The sequence below is a fragment of the Pleurodeles waltl genome, chromosome 9, assembly GCF_031143425.1.
Source record: "Pleurodeles waltl isolate 20211129_DDA chromosome 9, aPleWal1.hap1.20221129, whole genome shotgun sequence".
Lineage (NCBI taxonomy): Eukaryota > Metazoa > Chordata > Amphibia > Caudata > Salamandridae > Pleurodeles > Pleurodeles waltl.
The window spans coordinates 750,899,331-750,923,479 of record NC_090448.1 but is presented as its reverse complement, the minus strand read 5'-3'; the positions used below and the strand labels follow the sequence as shown (position 1 = coordinate 750,923,479).

Sequence of the window (24,149 nt, the reverse complement as noted above, 5' to 3'; positions counted from 1 at the left end):
CAAACCATGGCGCGAGGTTGTTGTCGGTAGCTGACACCACTAATTGTCTCCGATGGTTTGACAATTGTAGATTCAAGCACACAGGGAAGTATTTTCTGATTCATAGTAGCAGATCTCTTGGTTCCCATTTAGCACTCCTGTGGAGAGTTACAATAGTCAGTAGAGCTTTGTAGCGAACTGTGGCACAACTTTTCAGTTATTTCCCTTTGAGTTGACCTCTCCTTCACTTGTGTCCTTGTTTTGCATTGAATACAGAGCCTTCCTATTAAAGCCTGGGCTTCTCCTACCAGTTAATATTCCGAACCGCTATTTGTGTGCAGAACTTGCAGGCTTAGTGGTGCAGCATCTAATCAGACATTTCAGTCAAGAAAATCCCAAACAGGAGATTTTACCTATAATCGCCAATACTGATGAGAAGTGGTGAAAAAGCAAAGACGTTTACAAGATGACTTCGTCTGATCAGGGTCAACATAAACCTGTTCCTGACATTCATTTGACAAATGCTGCTTCCCCGTTTTTATCAAACTGTGTTAGTTTCGCCTCAGGTCCATGTTACATCTAGAAATGCTTTAATCTACAATGCACACAATGAAAGAAAATATAGTAATTGAGTTTACGCTCTCTATTCCTTGACTACAAAGATGCCAGCCTTTGTCCTTCAAATTGACCTCCACTGCAGGGCACTTTTATCTGCAATAAATGTGATCATTTCATTTGATTTTTTAAAGTTCATTCCAAACCCTCTACATTGCTTATTTATCAGAGGGCAAGGATTTGGTAGAGGAATGAAGTGGCAAAGTCAGTGTAGAACTTCAGCGGGAGGAGTTTGCATCTACTGTTCCTTGAGCGTCTAAACCTCACCAAGTGGAGCTCTAAATGTTGAAGACCTGGGCTGGCCTTGGTGGTTCCCTAGTGAAATACGTGACCTGCGAGAGGAGCGATTTGGCCTCATTAACACCCTGGCGGAGAGGCGGATGGGTTGAGAACCGTCCACCTTACCTACACTGCCTTAGACTTGTCTTTATCTACATTGATTCTTTCAGTAGAACATTTAACTGAGTTGAGATAGGTACACAAATCAGCACAGAGTGTTTCATGAAAAGCTAAAGCTACATAAAAAATTCTAAGCAGAAAATAACACTCCTAAATATACCGTCAGTGAGAAAATAGAGTTATTCACTAAGAATTTACCCTTGAAAAGTCCTCTGTCTGTTCAGGTATATGCTGTGACAGAGCACTGAATGTATGCAGAGCAGGCTCTTTCTTTGAAGCACCTGTTTGGCAAACTCGACAAAGTGGGAGTTTGTTTGTTTGCAAATGGCCACATCGAGTAGTGTTCTCTGTGTGCGGACGCCATTATGCATTTCCCCACTCCTAGCCCACCATGCACCACAAAGCGGACACGTGCACAGAAAATAACTCACCGCTGCCCGCCCTCTGTACAGTGCAACCCCGGCCACTGAGATCCGATGCCCTCTTGGTGGAAACGACCATCAGATCAGAGGTTTCCACTGGTAGAGCCAGCAGAGGCTCCGCTGATGTAAATCTGAAGTTGTCTCCAACTCTAAATAGTGCAGAGGAACCACAAGTCTGGTGGGGCGAGAGCACTGACAAAATATGTCAGTGTTCTCATTTTACAATGCTCTAAATAGAGCCCTTAGTTTGCAGTGTGAACCACGGAAGAAAATGTATTTATTCTTACTGAGCCACTGCAATGCTCTTTTCGACCTAACTGTAAGAGCAATTATTCGCTTCACAATTGGAAAAATGAGATTGTTTCATAGTTGTAGTGCACAAGTCAATTTTCATGCTCTCAAAACGAGGTGCCCATGCGCACTTTGTGAAAAACACACCTTCTGTCCTCAGCACAGTGTGCGACCTGGTGCGGATCTGCTGGTTTGGCAGGCGTATTTGGAAGAACATCTTTTTTCTTTTTCACCAAGAAATCAACAGAGTTGTACCTTCCACAAGTCCCATTCTTCTGCGGTGGTACTGGTAGGCACAGAGCTGCTGCAAGGCAGTGCAGATGGAAGCAGAAATGTTCCCTGACACAACTGCAGGCGGATTTCAGCTGCTGCTCATGTAAACCATAAGCACTGAGGTCCAGAATTGCATTTCAACTCCTATTTAAGAGTTAGCAATGGAATTCTAGAACATCACGCTCAAATCAAAGTTCCAATCAGTAAAATAATGGTATGTCTCATGGTTCGAATTATGACTCCAGTTATCCGAACCATTCTTTTGCGGTGTAATGTTATGTTTATATTATGTTAAAAGTACATAGAGCACACTATGACCAGGAAGGGTATCCAAGCAATGAGGCAGGTGTGTCCTGGCCTACCGAGGGCTTTTTGAAGAGCAGTTCCCCAGCTTCTTGGCTTGAATGTGTAAAAGCAGGGTGTTCCAGGTCTTGGGAGCAATGTGTGAGAAGGCCTGGCCACAAGATCCTGTCCTGCATATGCAAAGGATGTGTCAAAGTATGAACCCAGTCAATGGGGGGTTCCTGGTAGGTTTGAGAAATGAGATGCAGCTGTTGAGCTAGGTCCTGTACTGTGGGGTGCATTGAGGGTGCAGGTGCACCTGAGGAGTTTGAACTGGGCCGTTTGGCTAGTGGAAGCCAGTGGAGTTCTCTGAGATGCATATAGTGTGGTAGATTGAGTGTGAGTCTGGCAGCAGAGTCCTGGATAATTTGGAATCATCTGATGAGCTGTTTGATGATCCAGAAGTAGAGGGCTTTTTTGTAGTCCAGTTTGCTAGTGACTACGACATGAGTCAAAAGGCTGAGGTGCCGGGCATGACCTCTGGCTTGTGGTCTGTGGGAGAATGCAGCGTGGGGACTCCTCTGATTCCTAGCTAGTGTAGACCCCTGGGTCCCGGCTCTCCTGCCCCAGTCCTGAATGCTGCAATGACGGGGGACAGCTGCACCTGGACAGATCGCGTGTGCCCGGCACAGCCCCAGAGGATAGAGCTACTACACTTACTTCAATATTAAAAAGGGCCGCCGAGCTGCACCCCAAGGGCAAGAGGTTCCTTCTGGCACCATGGTCAGGAGAGAATGCGACTGCCCGTGCTCCCCCACCTATAATTGCTGTGTTTCAAGACTGAGTCTACAGAGGTGGACTAGACCCAAAGAGTGGGGGTTGGGTGCAGGCCGGATGGTGGGAAGCTGCATTGTTTCTGTGGACTCCGAAATCATCCTGGTCAGGCCCCTGGTTTCATGCACCTGTGTCTGCTCAAGGTGGCCAGAAGCCGCAAAGGAACTCCGTGGCAGAGCACGCACCTATAAATAGATGTAACCACTGCACAGGGGTGGACGTAGCTCCCCGGCATGAGGTGACTCCACACCACATAGTGGTCAGCTTGGGCAAAATTACACACAAGGCTGTCTGCAACAGGGGTGCAATGGAAGGACCCCCAGGCAATCACTGCCAAGGGGGGACTGTGACTCCTACTCACCTGGTGGAAGCTAAGCCAGCGACTGAGGAACGCTCTGTTACAATTCTGCCGGCCAATCAAAACTCCTGAACGGCCCTGGAGCAGAAAATAAATGTAGTAACCATTGATGTGGGCCTGATGCTTGCAGATCACGGGAAACTTACAGATAAAGTTGAGGAAACAGAGTTTACTCTAGCCACTCTGAGACCAATGGTGGCCACACTGCAACTCCAGCTCAATAAAATGCGACATGACATACAAACTCAACAGGAAAGGGCAGATGACTTAGAAGGGTGAACCCCCCCCGCAATAACAGAGTGGTGGGCCTACAAATATGGGCAGAGGGCCACTCAGAAGAACTGTTCATGGAGACCTGGCTGCTCCACACAATGCATATGAATACTCAGTCCACGTTCTTCACGGTGGAAAGTGTGCATAGAGTACCATCCAGACTTCCCCTGCCGGGGCCCCACTGAGGCCAATGGGGGTCAGGGTGCTGAATTACAGGGATAGAGATGGCATTCTCCAAGGGGCACAGGCCCAGACTACGTGACCTTGGTTCTCAAGCAGAGGCCGCCCGCCAAAGTCCCACCGTCAGAATACCGCTGCGCGGTCAAAAGACCGCCGCGGTAATTCTGAGTTTCCCGCTGGGCTGGCAGGCGACCGCCAGAAGGCCGCCCGCCAGCCCAGCGGGAAACCCCCTTCCATGAGGATGCCGGCTCCGAATGGAGCCGGCGGAGTGGAAGGGGTGCGACGGGTGCAGTTGCACCCGTCGCGATTTTCAGTGTCTGCTTGGCAGACACTGAAAATCTTGGTGGGGCCCTGTAAGGGGGCCCCTGCAGTGCCCATGCCATTGGCATGGGCACTGCAGGGGCCCCCAGGGGCCCCACGACACCCGTTACCGCCAGCCAGGTTCTGGCGGTCAAAACCGCCAGAACCAGGCTGGCGGTAAGGGGGTCGGAATCCCCATGGCGGCGCTGCCTGCAGCGCCGCCATGGAGGATTCCCTAGGGCAGCGGGAAACCGGCGGGACACCGCCGGTTTCCCGTTTCTGACCGCGGGGATGCACCGCCAGCCTGTTGGCGGTGCATCCGCGGCACTCTGCCCTGGCGGTAGTCAACCGCCAGGGTCAGAATCAGGCCCTAAGAGCCTTGGGGATACCCTAGGGTTCACTTTACCCTGCAAAGCTGAGAGTCACATTAAACAATAAGTTGCTTTATTTCACAACGCCTGATGCGGTGTGGACATGGCTGGAGTCAGAGGGACACAATGTTTCTTGGCTATGCGCTACTGCAACAGGACCTAAGCCAGGGAGCCGGCCTAAACAACGCCTGCAGCGGAAAGAGAATCTCTGATCACGGATACCCACACAAGGAGGGAGACGGCCACCCCATTGCGATCTAGCTATGCAGAGGGTTTCACAATGACATTCTCGGATGGCAGTAATTCACTGAAAAAAGGAGACCTGGTTACTCCCAATTGGCAGATGACTTGATTTGACTTTATTGATTGCCAAGGGGATCTGTACTCCCGGATCCATTTGCCACAAGCAATTTTTTACTAGGACACTGGTATGCAGATAGTGATAATGTTAAGGTGGAGGTAAGGTTGACAGTGAGCATCGACAAGAACTCCCCATCAACGAGATGCCAATGAGCATGCAAACTCAAGTTATGGTTCTGTTATTGTTGTTTTTGTGTTGTCCGTTTTACTGTCCAATGATTAAAGCATGTTTGGCTTGGACCGGGGTATGGAATTACACACACATGCGAATACTTGACATATGCTCTGACCCAAAGTGCTCACCATGACCACCACTCCCAACATGGCACACATCCTTGGTCCCTGCAAATAGTGGACAGCGGCATAGCATTACTTCCCCCACTTCTCAGGCGTCTCACAGTAATGGCCCACACATATAACTTTACCCCGTGGAATGTTCGAGCCTTGGGCTCTTCAGTAAAATGGCACAAGATACATGTCTCTCTGAAACACTGACATGCCCATATAGCCCTCCTGCAGGAAACACACCTGACAGTTGTGGAATTGCAGAAACTAAGGAAGAGCTAGAGAGTACAAATTTATGTAATGAAGTACTCCATGTATGCAAGAGGCACATTGATATGGGTGGCACCAAGGGCACCAGTCCTAAAACACCAGACTGTGATAGACAGAGAGGGTAGATTCATGCTGGAGGGGATGCTGGATGGGACCAGATCTTTTGATAGCTAGTATTTATGTGCTCAATACCGACTAATTGCAGTCCCAGATACTATATCCCCTCATCTTACCAGAACCATAAGTATGCATAGGATATGGGGAGGAGTCTATAACCTGGTGCTCGATTGCTCCTTGAACCACTCGTTACTGCCCATTCCATCTGCCTCATATATACCACTGACCAGAGATTTTAGACAATGAATCACTAGGTTGGAACTGGCGAACCTATGGCATGAAACCCGCCCTACAAGCTAAGAATACTCCCACTACTGGACTGTGCAGGACCACACACCTGGATAGAATAATGGGATCCACCGTCCGGTATCATGAACTTATAATTCTGAATATCTGTGCTGCACTGACTCAGACGACAACCCCTCCTTGCAACACTACTGTTCGAAGGACAGCCACAGTCACACCCAACTGGTGACTACACCAAATGCACTGTTAGACCCCCTCTATTTGGAGAGACAATAGGGGAGTCAACTGACAACTATTTTAGAGAATGAAAACACTGCCCCGGCTTAATATAGAATGGGACACCTTCAAATCTGTCATACAAGGGATATGCATTAAGATTTCTTATGGGGTAAATGGGGTCACAACATCACTTATGAAGGAGATACTAGATGTAAAATGGCACTTAGAACTAGGAGGCAGTGAACATGTAAGACAGATAACGATTGCTAGAACTGACAAAAAAAAAAAAAACAATCCTTAACAGAATGTCCACACTGCTTACACTACAAAGAATACCTCGCACAACAGGAGACTGAACTGGCTGCCTACTGGCATGGCTACTGAGGTCAGAGACACAACCGAAATGCACAGATTTCATTGTCACAACACAGAAAGACATTAGTAGTGCATTTGTTGAATGCTACAAAACTTTATACACAATCACAGAGACCCTACAGAGTGCTCACATCTCCTGATTTAGATCCTGGGTACAGTTCCCGAGGCTCACAGCTGCACAAGCAGGGGCTCTGGAGGCTGACCTGGAATTACAGGAAGTGAAGGCTGCCACAGGGCAATAAGCAAAGGGGAAAGCACCGGGGAATGGTTTACCCCAAAAATTCTACACCACCTCCCATTCCAAAATGGCACCCAAATTACACCATATGTATGTAGAGGCATTGCACATAGGTTTGCCTCCAGAGTCCTCAACAGAGGCTGTTATTTTGGTATTACCTAAGCCAAGACGAGACCTATTAAATGCCCATTCCTACAGACTGATCTTGGTATTAACTATGGAATATAAAATATTGGAGAAGGTCACTGCAAATAGACTCTTACTCAATTTAGCACAGCTACTGCACCCAGATCAAGGAGGGTCCCTCCCAGGGTGCAACACACACGTCAATATAATCTGCTTGTTACACATAAAGGAACAGGTGACCGAAGACCACGGGACTCCATCTGTGCTGTCCCTAGATATTGAAAAGGCCTTCAAAACCGTACAGTGCCATGCCTGTTTGGAGTACTATCTACGATGGGGATCAGTGATGGCTTTTTGAAGTATATACGCTTGCTATATGCATAGTCTCTGGCCAGGTTCCGCACAGGCAGAGTCAACTCAGATAGATGGCAATTGCAAAGAGGTACCCGACAAAGTTGCCTCCTGTCCCTGATTCTCTTTGTTATTGCTCTGGAGCCACTGACCTGCTCAATGAAAACAAGGGGCCCTGACTGAGCAATTCCATTGGTGGACAAACATCATGTGGCTTAATGTTATGCAGACGATGCATTAATATTTCTGAGACCCAGAGCGGATGATACCCCTATATGAACCAATACTTACCTAATTTGGGCAGGCATCATGACCTAAGGTTAGTTGGGATCAGTCCTGTTTAAACCCGCTAAAAAAGCCTCTTATCGGCAGACAGACCTGCATACCTATAGGACATATTACATTGGCAATCCATCACTTTCAAATACATTGGGATCCAGATATACGATACTGACTCGGAATTGATAGAGAGTAACCCCAATAAAAGTGTAGCTGGGATGCATAGCCTTCACCCATTCTGGCACTGGTTGCAAATTTCCCCTTTGGCTAGGTGGCAATTATAAAAATGGTAGTTGTCCCCCGTCTACTATATTTCTTTATGGAGCTACCTACGACTATACTGAAAGTATTTTTTCGGGAAATAAGATCCTTATTTTCATAACTTATATGGAAGATACTGCATAAGTGCCTGGCACTTGACAAGGCCATGAGTCCCCGGATAGTGGAGGAATGGAGGTGCCAAACCCGGAATCTATTATAGCCGCTCAGCTAGTGTGGATGATGAGATGACTAGTGATAGAAACCAATCCGGAAAGACAGGACCTGGAGCACTTATTACATGGAGGGAATCTCTTGCAATCATTCCATGACAGGACCAATTCGAGACCCACATACCTTAGAGCAGTAAGGGTCATTAAGTCCTGCTGGGTCACATACAACAAGATATTTGGAGTGAACTCTCCGAACTCCCCCTACCTTCCACTGTGGGTGATACCGGGATTATCGAAAGTAGCGGGGCATCAAGCCACGCAGCTGTGGACACAGGAAGGCACTGACATACTGGGTGACATTTACACCAAGGGTAAACTATTCTGATTTGAAGTGCTAGTGGACAACATTGGATTACATAAAGTGCAGTTCCTAACCTCCGAACCACTGTGTGGAGCGCTTCAAGGCATATGGGTTGGAGACGCAGTAGAACTACCACACTCAGGTGCTGACCGTATTCCTGGCACATTGGATACAACTTAAGCCTGTGACATGCTTGATCAATGCCTTATCCCCCAACTTGTTAATTTCTCCGGAACCCCTGAAACTCAATTGGGAACAAATAATTGGCAATGATATATCAGACAATGAATGGGGGAAAATACTGGAATACACCAAGACAAGTGAATAGGAACCAACAATTTAAATACACACAACTCAACTATTTGCACTGCACCTATCTGTCCCCGGAGCGTCTCTCTTACATATATCTGTGACTCTCATCCAAATGCCCAAGATGCTGGACTGAGATGGCGGCATTTTCTCCACATGGTGTGGGATTGCCCATCCAAATTTGACTAGTATCCTTACAGTGCTGACTGAGTTGACAGGCAGACCACTGAACAATATGGATGCTGTGTGCCTGCTGGGACGATTTTTAATACCAAAGGCATTCAAGAATACCTAAAAGTTCATACATCTGGTCCTGCTCCTTGGGAAGCGAGCAACAGCTGAAAGGCACCCAAGCCCCAATTGATACCACACTGCTTATGAGAATTAATTAAATGGAGCACAGCAGAGATAAACGTAATGACATATGTTTATCAACAGGTGAGGAAAGGATCTGTCACAACTGGCTGGGACACATTACTCTTGGCCCTACAGGCTAAACCTGACAACATGTCCCAGTGAACAATGCACACTGAGTGAACAATGCACACGGAACTCAGTCAGCTCAATCTGGCATAATATATCAGGAACGTACTAATCAACAACATATATGAACCTACCCACCTGTCCCGATGAGGGGGAACAACGCACAGAACACAAATGTTCAGGGTGATATGGGGAATATTACTAAACACACATGCTGTAAGGAACACTAATATGGATAATACACAATATGAGAAAGGTAACCATAGTCTTCACATGGAGGAAACAGAGCGTTGGATGGTTGGTGTACACAGGTTGTTTGAAATTTTCTTGATGTAAACCTAACAAGTTACAATTATGTGTTTGTTAGACTGGCCCCCCTCTGCAGGGCCAACCCCAAACATTTTGCTTCTAACCTCCATTTTTCTTTTGCTGAATTCATTTTTTTTTGGCCTTAGCAGTCTCTGTACTTTACCACTGCTTACCAGTGCTAAAGTGCTTGTGCTCACTCTCCTAAACATGGTTACATTGATATACGCCTGATTACCATATTTAATTTACTCATAAGTCCCTTGTAGAGTGGTATACCATATATCCAAGTCCTGTAAGTTAAATGCTACTAGTGGGCCTGTAGTACATATTGCACCACTCACTTAAGTAGCCCCCTAAACTGGGTCCCAGGTCTGCCATTGCAGCCTGAATGCAGTTTCAAACTGTCAATTCAACTTGGCAATATAACCACCTAGCCAAGCCTAACCTCCACTTTTATTAAATATAAGTCACCCCTAAGGTAGCTCATAGGCAGCCCATAGGACGGGGTGCATTGCAATTGAAATGAAATGAAATGAATGAAATGAAATGAAAGGGGATTTATAAAGCGCGACTGCTGCCCTAAGGCGTCCAAGCGCTAAGTAGAAAAAAACGGTTCACTGAGGGAGTCAATGGGGAATTAGCTCCTGAACAGGAAAGTTTTTAATTCCTTGCGGAAGGAAGGGAGGATGGGATTGGATCTAAGGGATAGGGGAAGTGAATTCCATAATTTGGCGGCGTTGAGGGTGAATGCCCTGCCTCCTGCTCTTGACCTCCTAATTCTAGGTACGGTGGCTAGAAATGCGTTGGATGAGCGCAGCATTTTCCCGGGGAGATAGGGAGTGAGAAGAGAATGATTGATCTCTGGGTTTGCTCTGTGAAATGCTTGATGGGATATGCATAGGGCTTTGTATTTTATTCTATCCCTCACCGGGAGCCAATGGAGTGATCGAATTCCCGTTTTGGCAGATTCTCTTCTCGGTATCTTAAGTAGCGTACGTGCAGCACAGTTTTGGATTTGCTGTAGTTTTTGCAGCACGAATTCAGGGGATCCCAGATAGAGAGCGTTGTTGAAGTCTATCCGGGACTGGATGAGGCCCTGAATAACCACCTGTTGGGCTTCGAAAGGTAGGAGAGGCAAAATTTTCTTCAGCATCCGGATGATGCCGAAACAAGTTGCTGAAGTTTTAGTGGCCTGGGTGTTCAGAGTGAGTGAGTTGTCAAGCCACACTCCCAGGCTTTTAATATTCTCCTGCGGAGTAGGTGGTGGGCCTAAACTAGGGGGCCATAGCCGGTCGAAGTCAGTGAGGGTGGAGGGGTGGAGCATGACCTCGGTTTTATCCCCGTTTAATTTTAATGAGGATGCTGTCATCCATTTCCTCACCTCTTCCATGCAGGCCGCCAGATTGTTAAAAACCAATTAAAAGGTTGAACATGATTTTTAAGTTTTGCATGTCCTGGTAATGAAAAACTCTTACATTTGTTTTTCACTACTGTGAGGTCTACCGGTCCTATAGGATAAAATTTTGTTGCCTTATTGCATTTAATAAGTGTTAGCTTTTTTGATTGGGACCAGATAACCAATTAGTGTTTGGTATCTATGAAAAATGTAACTAAAAATCTTCTTTTAATGGCAAAGTTGGGTTTTAAATTACAATTTTGGCAATGCCTCTTTTAGAAAGTTGGCATTTTCCTGCCCTTAGCCATTTGGTGTCTGCAGCTTCTCCTGAGTCACATGATTGGGTGGAAAGGACAGGCTTTGTGTATTCCTCCTAGCCAGTCACACAGTGGAGGGATTAGGTGTGTCTGAATGGGCCATCCACTGGTAGGACGGGGAGCAGGTTGTGCACAGTCTCACTTGCAAAAGAATAGGCTGTGCTCTGCCTTCCCACAAAGGGTTTGTCACCTCCACATTGTCCCTGCAGCTAGCTGGGAGCCAGAGCAGGGAAGTCAGGAAATTCCAAGCACTCAAAGAGAAACCTCTAGAAACTTCTTTCTACTTCAAATGAGACACCAGATATAAAAATAAGGCCCTTAGACCCACCCTTCAGTTCCTTTTCCGTACCTGGGGAAGGACTCTCAGAGGACTGCCTCCTCCTGTGGCCTGCTGTTTACTCCACAACAGTGTTTGGCAGAACCTAGAAGGACTGCTTTGCTGACTGGAGCTTGCCTTGAACCCTCAGATGCCAACCCTGCTGTTTGAGCCCTGCATCTTCACCTGAAACCAGGGCAACCAGATTGACTCCATAGGATAGTTTGCTGCTTTCCTGTTCAGAGCCACTTGAAACGTAAAAGGTGCCCTCTATCTTGAACCTACACCTGAGCCCAGGCCGAGTGTGTACTGAACCTCCAAGTAGCGTCCACCAGTCCTGGGCCCTTGGTTGTGGTGCTAAAGGTGCTCAGATAGCCAATTCCAAAACTTGGGATTTAGAAAATTGTTGTCTAAAATCCACTCTGAAAACCGAAGGATGACCAATCACAACCTACTCTTCAATCCGCCCAAAGCGCATCACCAGTGGGCCTGACTTTGCGGTTGCTCCCGCTACGTTCTTCTCCACAGCAGAAAATCTTTTTCAGCAGTCCTTCATCAAAGGGGTATCTGGCCTCGTGGAACTGTCTTCGGCTACAGCCTCCTGCCTCATACTGCTGGAGATATTCAACTTCCAAAAAAGTGACTAATTCCTAATAGAGAAATCTTTACCGCAACTTCATCCCGAGGCTCCCCGACAACAATGCTCCCTCCTCGGACACTGCCGGCAGCCTTGCCCCACTGAACTTTACCTTCTCAGAACCTTTTTCTTGAAAATTCATTTAAGTCTGAAGGTAAACACCGACTGGACCAGTCCACTTCTTGTATCCAAACTGACCTCCATCATGGGTTCATATTTTTAGACTTTGACCTGGTCTCACAGGACTAGATGTCCATAGTTGACGCTGGTTCTTTTACGTCCTAGTTTTTACTAAAAACTTTTAAAAGTCATAATTCTGGTTCTACTGATCAGACTTTTGTTGTTTTGGTGTAAAATAACTTATTAAAATTGATATGCTGGCTCCAGTACGATGTCAGTCCACAGCAGTGTATATGTATATATATAAATATATGGCAGGAAGGTACTCGTCCAGCTGGGGCCTTTTGAAGGAAACACCAGTGTGTTTTTCTATTTATTACTTCACTTGTGCAGCAGTTTTAAAAGCACTGCAAAGTTCCATGTACAACCAGCAGCTTTCAGGCAAAATTAAAAGTACTTAGAGCTTTGACACTCTAAAACACTGAATTCTAGAAGTGCAATAAAATCTTGCATTAGGGAGAGTCTCTTCAGCAGACCATGCCTGTAAAGCTCTCTCATCTTTCTCTCTAGTCCCCTCTAACATCAAACAAAATGGCTTCTTTTAAATGTAGCAACAAGCACAGCAGGGCCCATATTTATACTCGGTTTGCGCTGAATTGGTGTCATTGTTTTTAAGCTAATTGAGCGCAAACCTAACTCCATATTTATACTTTTGCGCTAGACACGTCTAGCACTAAAGTTACAGAGTTTACGTCATTTTCTGGAGGGGAAAACCTACTTTGTGTCAATTAGAGGCAAGGTAGGCATTCCGGTCCAGAAAAGGACGATATGGCCTTTGCGCCATATTTATCCCCTGTGCTAAAATCCAGCAAGGGGGATGGAGGCCTTAAATAATGGCACTAAGCTTGATCAGCGCCATTATTTAATGCCTGGGTCTTGACAGACATAAGGGGACATGTAGGCATATTTCCATGGTCGGAGACCATAGAAATTGCCTACAGGTGCCCTTCCCTGGCCCCAGGGACACCCACACCAGGAGGTCACCTAAAGATGGGGACCTATCTCGGGTAAGTCTGGGTGAGTATTTTTCTTTTTTTTTTTTTACACAACACCGCTCGTGGGCACTAACTAGGTGCCCCCTATACGGCACAGGCCCTAAAGGCCCCTTGTACCACTCAGGCCCCAATGGCCATATCCAGGGGACATTAATCCCCTGGGCACGGCCATTGGGGTGGTGGGCATGGGCCTGTCTTTACTAAGACAGGAGCCATGTCCATGGGGGTTGTGCGCCAAAATATGGCGCTACACTGCTTAGAGGCAATTTTTTTGCCTCTAAACAGTGTAGTGTCATAATTTGGTGCACAAGCCTCGGTTCCTCCTAAGCCTTCCCAGCCCTGTTGGATGCTAACAGGGCCTCAGCGCTGGCTAGCACCATTTCATAAATATGGCCCCCGGCCGGCGTCTTGGAATGGCGCTAGCTGGCGCTATACTTTTTGACGCAATCCTGCACTAACGCAGGTTTGCATCAAAAAGTATAAATATGGGCCCAAGTGTCACGGTGTGGCAAACACAAAAAGCTGCAGAGTAACTCATAGTAGCCATTTATTGTAAGGTGCCTGCTCTCTGTCACTGTTCTCTTTTCATTTGCCTCACTCATGCTTGACACCAAAAAGTGCCCCAAATTGGCCACACTGCAAATTCAACTTCCTTCTAACCAGGCACTTACTTGCTGTGTAGTATGCTAGTTGTTGCGCAATGAGCTTCGGCAGCTGCAACGGGTACAAAGTGCTATCCAAATGCATCTACAATTGCAGATACTTGATGCCCCATCATCAAAACTTAATGGGAACACAAATGAAATAACATAACCATTCCCAGTGTAGAGCCCATCTAATCGATGGGAAACCATGAAACACACATGAAACTCAATTGCTCCTGGAGGGTGACCCCCAAACCACTCTCTCTGTACTTCGTTGTAATGTTTTTTTATGACAAATTGATGACAGCAGGTCATCCAATCAGCTGAAATTGCCAGAAGACGGACCTTAAAAGGAAAAAGCAATTTAGGAGTAACTTGTTTACTCAGAGTTTATAAGCCTAACACCCATTGGATGGTAAGAGAAAACAAAATTATAGTGGGCGATGCCTAACAATCCCTTGCAACCCTACAGCTGCAGTCAAATTGAGATACATTGCTGCCAGTTTTTAGATTTTGAGAACACAGGAGTGATGCATATAGAAGACACACTCAGACAAGGGAATTGCAAAAAGACATGAAATTCTCACTCAACTCTGTACTGTAGACTGGAGCTAAGTTACAGGGGGCAGGATAAAATGCAAAGTCTGGATTTTGGAGTGAACCAAACAGATTGAGGACGTGGGTGCTGCCCACCCAGCAGGGTGGAGAGGGAGGCCCTCAGTCCTTAATTTGAGCCGGTGAATTCCAGTGCTCAGTACCATCACTTAATTGTCACACCAGCACTTATGACAGTCTGGCACATGGTGGTGCTGTTTGTGTAATTTGGAAATGAGCACAACAACTGTTGTCTAGTAAATCAATATACATTTAAAATGACTAATACCTGCCAGCCAAGCCTTTTTTTTATAGCATTGGGAAATTAGAATAGCTCCAATTGCCACTGTGGGGCCTTGAGAGTTATTAGTTGTGTTAGTACTGTCACTGGTAGGGGCAATAGGTAGTGCAAGCAGCAGTGGCCTCCTGACAAGAACCCTGGCTGTTACTATGTACCAAATGAAGCACTGGAGGCCCTGAAGCCAAGACACATTACAGCGACAGGATGAAAACTAATATGGTAATTATGCTGTTTAACAGAAATTAATGTGTTTTTTTTCCTTTTTCATTGAAGATGGTGTGCAAGTATCCTTAATTAGGAATGTTCTATATATGTTGGATAACCACCAGGATAATTTGTTATCACTTTAGGTGCAGGATTCCAATTACGGTTTTCCTGGATGCAGTTTTCATGCCTGAAGAGTGTCTACATGAGTTTAGTGTAGTCGGCTGGTCTTTCTCACTGACTGGACAGACCCGCTCAGTAGTCTAAACAGAACGGTGAGCCAGTATGCAGAGGAAGGCCAGTAGGGCGAGAGGGATTTAGGAGGACCAGTGTCCCAGGATGGCAGAGAAAGATCACAGGTCCAGGAGATTCAAGGTCTAACTCGAAAAGACTCTGCAGTGCATAAAATGATATCTCTGGATCCTTGAATGCTTCCTCATGTCACTTGATAAAATAAGAATGTTTGTTGTAAACAGTAAAAACAAATAAATGTTTCACAATGACAGGTTAAGGAAGAGGAGGAAAACCACTATATAAGTCCACACCGTGAGGAAAAGCAAAAGGCTCCCAAGAGAAGAAATACATCAAGGAGAAATTAAGGGCAGTAACTTTAAGACCTGCATTTCCAGCATCAAGTGGGATCAGTAGGTCTGAAAGGGATACACTGACCAATATGCATAGATAGGTGGTTAATTTATGTGATGTGGGAGATTAGGAATTAATACATGTTAGTTAGTTGTTGAGGCTAGCTTTGTAAGGTGTTGCATGGTGATAGAGCTCAATACAGACATTGAAGTAGCTTTTTCAGGCTGTGATGTATATTGCTGAACATGTCATTCCACTCAGTGCCTTATGCTGCAGGTAGTAAGCAAAGTATACTTGGCCCGGTCACAGATCCAACCCACCTTGGTGAAGCCATTGCCGAGCTTGACGAGAGGCACAGTCTTAAACTGCCGATGCTCATTTAGGGATAGGTGGCCTTGGGTCAGGGAGAAGAGGTTTGACATGACGAGAAGCAGGTCTGAGGTGGTCTTTACTGGCAGGAAGCGACGGCGGGGCACGTTAACACCGATGGCACGTTCAAAGCTTTGGATGGCGGCGCCAACCGCTGTCTCCAGCTGGATCACTTTTAAGTCCCCATCTAGAGTCTAGAAAAGACAGAGTACAAAAGATGAGAGAAAGGCACTATTTCTGCTTATTTTTATTGACTCCTATACTTTTCCTTAGAGCCTGTTCCTGCAACTACAAATGTGCCACTGCGCCTCTGACAGAGCTCTCCACCATTTCCTTCATCCTTTCTCACCGCTCCCACGTTACTCTCCCTCACCTTCCCATCTGCCATCTGATTCCTGTCTCTGCCTCCTCAACCTCGGTTTCCCACACTACTGTTTCCCATCTCCTTTCTCAATTACCACAAGCCATCACGATAGTTCTATTTCTGTGTAATGACATCCCTTGTGACCTACGACTCCTGATCCTCTCATCTTTGAGATCAGTCCATCAATATTTGCGTTGCTCCTGTCATTCAAACCTATCTCTCTATTTGCCTCGTTCTGTCTATCTCTCCCTTTCGCTTTCTCTCTCTCTCTCACTCTCTCTTTTGTCCCTCCCAGCTTTCCTCCACCTTCACTTGCCTTCTCGCTAGTACCCTTGCTGCAACTAATCTGGGTTCCTTATCATCTTTCACTCTTACTCCATTTCATTTCATAATTTTCATCCTCCCTTTTTCCATCTCTCTTCCACTCTTATCTTGATACAGTGAAACTGGTCAATATGGTTCTATGATTGACTCTGAAAGGCTGCAAGCATCGGGGATGAGTAATCGCATGCCTGTCATGTACAAAGCAAAATATCATAACGTCTGTACCAATCACTTTTACTCCATCTCTCCTTGTAGGTTTCATACTTCTTTGTTCTCAATTCTTTACTCTCTCGTACCTTGGAATTAACTATGACTTCCATGTTGATGCCATTCTCTTCCTCTAGCAGCCTACTGATGGCCTCCAGGGATATCCACAGATTGTTGGTGTTGAAGATCTTAAACTTGGAGACAGATTTGAACTCATCAATACGATCACGTGGCACTTGTGCGATCTCCAGGAGCCGGAGATTTCCCTCATACTGAATCAACGTGCCTCCCTTTGAATACAAGAAGAGACACAGTCACCTCTCGGAACAGGTATACATTTGACATACTCTTCCCTACAACTCTGGGCTTTTCAGAGGCACATTTCGGTCAGTAAATCAACAAGAATGCCTACCTTAACATCAGCTTGTGTCTTGTCAGTCACTTCCATGATGAATTCGAAGGGAGGACCGGAGTGGTCAGGGCGACCATTGGCCAGTTGGCTCAGAAGGTGCAGGTCCACAGTGGCTCCCAAGTTGTCAATGTTGGAGATGAAGACAAACTTCCGGCCCTGGCTCAGGAAGCGTTGCAGCAGGCCAGAGCGATGCAGGCTAGCGTAAACGTCCCCATGACCTGGAGGGTACCAGGCCTCAGCATTGGCTCCATCCATTGAGAGTGAACGCGCTAATGGCATACGTGATTCTTTGTTAATTCGTGGAAACCTTTTCAATAAGAAGAGGTGAGAAGATTTAACTGTAAGGAAAGAAGGGAAAAGTCCACAGCACCACAAGGATACATTTCTGAAGCCCCTGGCATACTACCTCACATCTACTTTAGAGCCCATTGAAACAGTGGGCATTTCTGAAAACAAGGGCTGGAAAAATATGGGGTTTCTGAACACAAATATAACTCTATCTTATTACCTTACAGACCTTACAATACAATGCAATGCATTAATAAAGCGCTCAGCTGCCTCCCAAGATGCGCCCCGACGCTAGCAGCGTAAAAATGCCCAGACAGCTCAAACACCACTGAAAGGCAATACCTAATTAAACAAGTAGGTCTTCAGAAGTTTCTGAAAGATTGATTCAGAGGGTGCCAGACGGAGATAGGCAGGCAAGGAATTCCATAATTTTGCAGTCAATTAAGAGAACAATCCATCACCTCTCCTTGCCAAGTTAACCCTCGAAACAAGAAGCAGGTTTTGTCTACTATACTTAAGCAATCTTGCCTGCCAATAGAGCAATAATCTTCTCCTCAGATATCCAAGTCCTTTCTGTACACAAGCTCTGTGAGCAAAGGAGAGGACTTTAAATTTAATACGGCTACCAATGGGTAAGAAGTGCAGTCTACAGAGGGGTCGTAACCGAAGCGCAAGCTGGAAGCTTCCAAACCAGCCGAGCTGCCACATGTGGAATAATGTGTAGGCGATGAAAGGCCCAAATGCAGAGTATTGGCATAGTCTAATTTTGATATTATCAAGGCATGAATGACAGATTTGCGGCAGTCCTCCAGATTCAAATGTAACATGTTCCTGGCTGTTTTCAGTATCAGGAAACAACTGCCCAACACAGCTCTAACCTGGGGTTCGAAAGGCAAACTAGCATCAAATTTTGCCCCCAGGTTTCGTACCACTGAGGCCGGGGAGGGAAGAAGCCCTAAATCGGAAGGCCACCAACTGGAGGAAGAATTGAACCAAAAGAAATCTCTGTTTTATGCAAATTTTATTTAAGGCAATTCACATTCATCCAGGCACCCAAATCTCTCAAACAATCCTTGAGTACAGTCAATGCTCCTAACTCCTTTTCCTGGAATGATATAGTCAACTGCGTGTTGTCTGAATGGGAGATAACTCTTATACCCCATGTTTCACCAGAATGGCCAAAGGGGTGAGGTAGATTTTGAAGAGTGTTGGGCTCAGAGCTCAGCCTTGAGGGACCCTACAATCCAATTGTGTGACAGAAGATGTAAAGGGGGCAGAAAAAACATTTGTTATCAGTCTTCCAGGTAAGTTTTCAACCAAGCCCAAGCAGGACCCTTAATGCCCACTTCCCATAGTCTATCCAAAATATTAGAGTGGGAGACAGTATTGAAGGCCGCTGACATATCAAGAAGGACAAGGATGGCTACTAAACCCTGATCAAGATTGTCCTAAATGAAGTCAGCGACCTCCAGGAGAGCAGTTTCCGTGCTATAACCTGCACTGAAACCTGACTGGCTGTCATGGAGAAGGTTGTTGTTCTCCAAGAAACATGAGATTTGACAGTTCACCCACTTCCCCAACATTTTAATGGCGGCCAGTAGCAAGTAAATGGGGAAGAAGTTGCTATGCACATTGGGGTCCGCATTAGCTTTTTTCAGTAAAGAAAGAAGTAATGCCTGCTTCCAGCTCTTAGGCACTGTTGCTGACTCCGGTGAGGCATTCATCAACTTACGAAAGATGGGAGTACATTTTAGTGCAACAGTCTCAAACTTTCTGGAGGTGACCCTGATTTACAGCTAACCAAACCATTCTGGTTCCTTCCACTAGACATCCCTGTCCTGCAGGTTTACACTCCATGTTGTTGTAGAGCATAGACAGGGCAAAACTAGGATTCAGCTTCTCCATCACGTGTGATACCATGTAGACAAAGTGGACCCTAGCCTAGCCAATATGCCTTTCTCATGCATTTCCCATTCAGATACTGAGATGCAGATTTCAACTAGCCTTTCCCTCCCAAGCATGCTAACATAGAGCCATGGGGAACAGAGGGACAACAGGTCTATCCCTACCAGGTAAACAATCAGATATAGTGGTCAAGAACTGAGCCAGTCCCTCACTTACAGGTGTGGTGCCACAGAGGTACAGAAATGCTAGGCCCCACGTAGTGTGTCTCTCACAGGTATGCTACTACAGAACTGCAGGAGACCCGGAATCTACATGGTCTGTCCATCTTAGACAGGACCAGTACAGTTAGAAGCATTCAGGGATTTCCGGGTTGTCTCATTACTATATCATCTAATTGGCCTTGACCTTCTTCCACACTGCAAAGTTTTTTGTGCGACAGATGCACAGTAGGAAACATAGGAAAGTTACGTGGCCTGAAAACACTGTAGCACCTCATCTTACCTGCTTTGGGTGAAGGTGAGGATCTGCACACGGCGTCGGGAATACTTCTTCAGAATGTCCTCTGTCTCCTGGTCAGTGTAAAAGGAGTTCATCAGAACGAGGGGAACGTCACAGCCATGTGTTTCATTCAGGTGCTGTTGATAAAATGGTGGACATGTCTGAGGGGATGAATAATCCAGAATCCACCAAGCTCTGATACACATGGTCCAATCCCCCTCCTACTAATTATAGTCCTCCAGTAGGTTAATGTGCATCTGTGCAAATTCTACTTTTACTTCCCTGCCGGTGAGTAATTTTAGCATACTTACATAAGTAACATGTCACGCACATATCAGTTAAAAACAATATTGTCCCACTGGGTGTTGATTTTATATTACTAAATCCAATGGTGCTTTATCATTGTACAGGATGTTTGTAATAATACACTTATGAAAGCTGATATTCTAACACAATACTGTGGCACAGCTACCTCGCTGATGAGAGATGTGCATGTTCTTGCCTCCTCCCACCGAGCCACCCGCATGAGAGATTTCATCAGAAACCTTCTCTTTCCTGATGTTTGCTTTTGTTTGATGCTCTGCTCCATATTTTGACCTTGATATACGTATAATCATAACACTGAACATAACAGCTACTATTTTTAATAAACATCCTTAGGCCTTCTGCTGCGTTAAGGTGGTCATAAACAGTGCCATTTACAAATTCAATTTAACTACAGTGAGTGAGTATTGAAAAAAGTTGTGAAAAATGTCAGTGTCCTTCACAAAGTCAGATATTTTCTTGCTCATAACAAACACTTGAGTTTCATAAAAGCTTAAAACTCGACTGCTTAAGTTATAAATACCGATTTTCACGTTGTGTGGCTTGAAACTACCATTTAGTGCCAGGAAATATTTTCGTCACAGTGCACTTCAAAAATATTAATTTCCTTTCAGCAGACCTGTGTTATGGGTGAGTATACCCGACAGCTGCTGCTTTGTCTGACGCTAGGTATTGCAAGACCTGAAACCTAGGTGCTACACAGCTCCCCAGACATCTTCTTGGTCCTCTGTTACTTGGTGGCGCTTGACAATTTCAGGGCCCCACGCACTCTGTAGAGAAGATGCAAGTGTAACAAAATTTCTCTGCAACCACACAAGCAGGGAGGAAGAAGAATGTCTATACCAAAGTCCGACAGGAGTTTCAAGGACATGTTTTTCAGTTTTCCTAAAACTGGAGTGACAGATCAAAAATAATAAACCTACTGTTTTTTTCAGGCACCGTTTTAGGGGCACATGCATGTTTGCATTGTGCCTTGCAGTTTTCTTTTTAATACATCGTCCTATTGTCCTCTCATGTAAGGTAAATGTGATCATTAAAGGCACACTTCTCTCGCTCTTGGCTATAGCACGTGTTGCCCTATTTAATATGTTGATGTTGTCCCACATCCTATGTTATTTCACTAATGTCCTCATCTTCCTCACTAGGAGTTTTTTTTTACAATAGGTAGACATGCTGCTGGGTGAGCTTGCATGACACAATGGCAAGCATAATGTTGGGCTGGTCAAACTGCGTCTTCCGGACATATAAGGGGGAGTTGGAGCTCTTAATTTCGAACATTACTATTCAGAGTTCCAACTCCAGTGGCTTTGCTGCTGGCTGTCCAGTTTGTCACTGGTTGAGACCTGCACTACAAGCTGGCCTTTGCGGCTCGAAGAACTATGGGGCAGATTCACAAGAAACTGGCGCATCAGCATTGGTGCGCCAGTTTTCTTGCGTCGCCCCTACCCCACCTAATGACATCATGGTTGCGCTGTATTTAGAATACGGTGCACCATGGCACATGTTAGGCAGATAGAGTCAAAATATGTGACGTTATTGTGGAGTTTTGCTTCACTAGCGTAAATAATGTTGATACTAGTGGAGCAATGTGCAAGGAGGCCCTTAGATTAATATGGGTGCGTCATTTTAACGACTGCTCAAAGCAGGCGTTAAAAATGATACCAAAAATGGTGCAGTGAAATCTTGTAGATTTCACTGCGCAACTTTTGCGAGCTTCATAATGCCAGAATGCCCCCCTTGCATACATATGCCTGGGGCAGGCATAATGTGGCACAAGGGGGTGCAAAGTGGCACAATGCATGCATTGCGCCACTTTGTAAATCTGGCGCGGCAAAAATGCATTCCTAACACCACATTAACTTTAAAAAAAAAAATGCTATTATGGAGCAAGGGGGTGTTAGGGGCTTGTACATCTGCCCCGTATGAGCACCTTCTTCTGAGCACTAGGCTAGGGAAAGACCACCCTCACTTGTATACTGCATTGCACTATTATGCTAGAGGTTCATCACCAAAGAGGTTTACGCTTATGTCCCTGTAATAGCACTGCTTGAGTCTCTAAAACACCAGGGAAGGCCCCCTGACGATCACCTATGACGCTGGGGGGGAAGCAGGAGGCAACATGACAATCCTTGACACAAAGATTCTTCGAACTATATGGTTGATTACTGATACAGAAGCCAGAACTCATTCCATGATCCAGACCCTATTTCTCACGGTAACCGCAGGAAGCGGGTTCGTTGGCTATGCAGTTTCCTTCAGCACCGCACACTTAAATCCCTGCATCCCCTGTGGCACAATTACGGGTAAAAATAAGGGAGAGTGGTCTATGAGAAAGAGTGGTGCCTGGGCAGCGACATATCAACATACTGTCTTGTGAAATGCTACATTTAAATGTATACAATTTTAGAGCCTAGCTATCCCCAAACACTGTTAATATAATCTACCCTAACACTAACGCCTGTGCACGCTGCCATGCTACCTCCGCGAACTTCCACCACATGCTTTGGGTTTGCTCGACCCTGGTGGCACTTTGGCTCGCGGTGACAGAAAAACTGAATGCTATCAAGAAGCTGCCCAGTTTACACTCCTGTGAAGTCTACGCTTTCATACTGTATAAGAGAACCAAACAAAATAAGGCAGTTGCTCACATTATGGATCTATTGCTGCTGTAGATAAGTGAGCAGTCACTGTGAAAAGGAAAGCACTACTTCTTCCAAAGTTCAGGACAAGGCAGCATGCCTGCCTAAAAGTGTGGCTAGGTCGAAAGCACAGCTCTGCATAGCGAGACGACTCGAGGCCCATGGAAACAGCTAATCTCTAGAAACTGGGACGACCGTGGTGGAGTCTAAAAGACGAACCTAAGTCAGACACCCGGCCACCGTAGATGCTTCAGTGTCAGCCAACCCTGGGTATCAATATGGTTATTGTCTTGGATTTATACAGTTCTGTGTGACTTGGGTGCTCGCTTACAATGGGCCAATAGCTCCCACTCCCTCCACCCCGCTACTTGATAGGATTATCCATCAATTGAGCTGATGTTTTTCAGAATGACCCATAGACTGGGCGGACAACACTATACTGCCCAATAAGCCCCATTGGCTTCTTTTATTTTTGACCAATCTCCAACCTTGGGTATGTTGTGTTGTGGCTTTGAATATTCTAGATTGTATTTGTAATGTTCAGAGATGAAACCCTTCTTTTTTTTAAAAAACCTATTCATTTTTATGCTTCAAGTACATCATGGCTATGTAATTTTTCATTAGCAAAATAGTCAGTAATACATATAGCAGCAGCTGTATACGTTAGGGCCTCTCTTGCAGTAAAAACATACATTAGAATATGCAATGTCTGCAAGGCCAATTTCTTTTTCCATTCACCCCTCAGGGAGGAAACACCCTTCGATTCAGACATCGTTCATGGGAAGACTATCACAAGCATCAATCGTCCAAGGTCTACCTGGAATCGGCTCTAGGAGAATCCCCCACGCCTCTGCCCATCCGCATATTTTTATATACTTCTTGGTGCATCCCCGCACTAAGTATATGGGCCTTTCCAGCCCCATACAGGAGTCCACACCCCGTGCCTATCCCACAACCGAGAACGTATGTAGCAGATTCCCTGGCGTGTTGCCGCAGCGCGGACAGGCACTGCTGGTTAAATAGCCCATGCAATGGAGTAGTGCTCTGTTGTAATAAGTGCGGTGTAGCAGTTTTAGCTGAATGGGGTGACAAATTTGATGAGCTAATTTGAAGTTAATTGGTTAAAGATAGTGGGGTGCAACCTTTTGTCCAACCAGATTTTAGGGGAATTTACAACGAAAATGGGATGAAAACCCTTGACACCAGGAAGTAAGCGAGACTAGGGAGAACTAGGGAGTAGGAGAACTAGATAGAGCGAGGGGAGATGCGATTTGTTATGATCCAGACACTTTGTCACTTTGCTTAGTGACTTGC

At 45.7% G+C, this 24,149-nt stretch overlaps 1 protein-coding gene across 1 annotated transcript in view; it reads right to left on the bottom strand.

Moving 5' to 3' along the window:
- LOC138259915 (UTP--glucose-1-phosphate uridylyltransferase-like) overlaps positions 1 to 24,149 on the bottom strand; it is an 89,438-nt gene that overhangs the window by 6,973 nt on the left and 58,316 nt on the right. Inside the window, exons 6-9 of the mRNA XM_069207895.1 lie at positions 19,876 to 20,009; positions 17,182 to 17,488; positions 16,859 to 17,059; positions 15,826 to 16,068 (exon numbers count right to left, since the gene is read on the bottom strand). Coding sequence (XP_069063996.1) covers positions 15,826 to 16,068; positions 16,859 to 17,059; positions 17,182 to 17,488; positions 19,876 to 20,009 — 885 coding nt within the window. The remainder of the gene's footprint in view (positions 1 to 15,825; positions 16,069 to 16,858; positions 17,060 to 17,181; positions 17,489 to 19,875; positions 20,010 to 24,149) is intronic.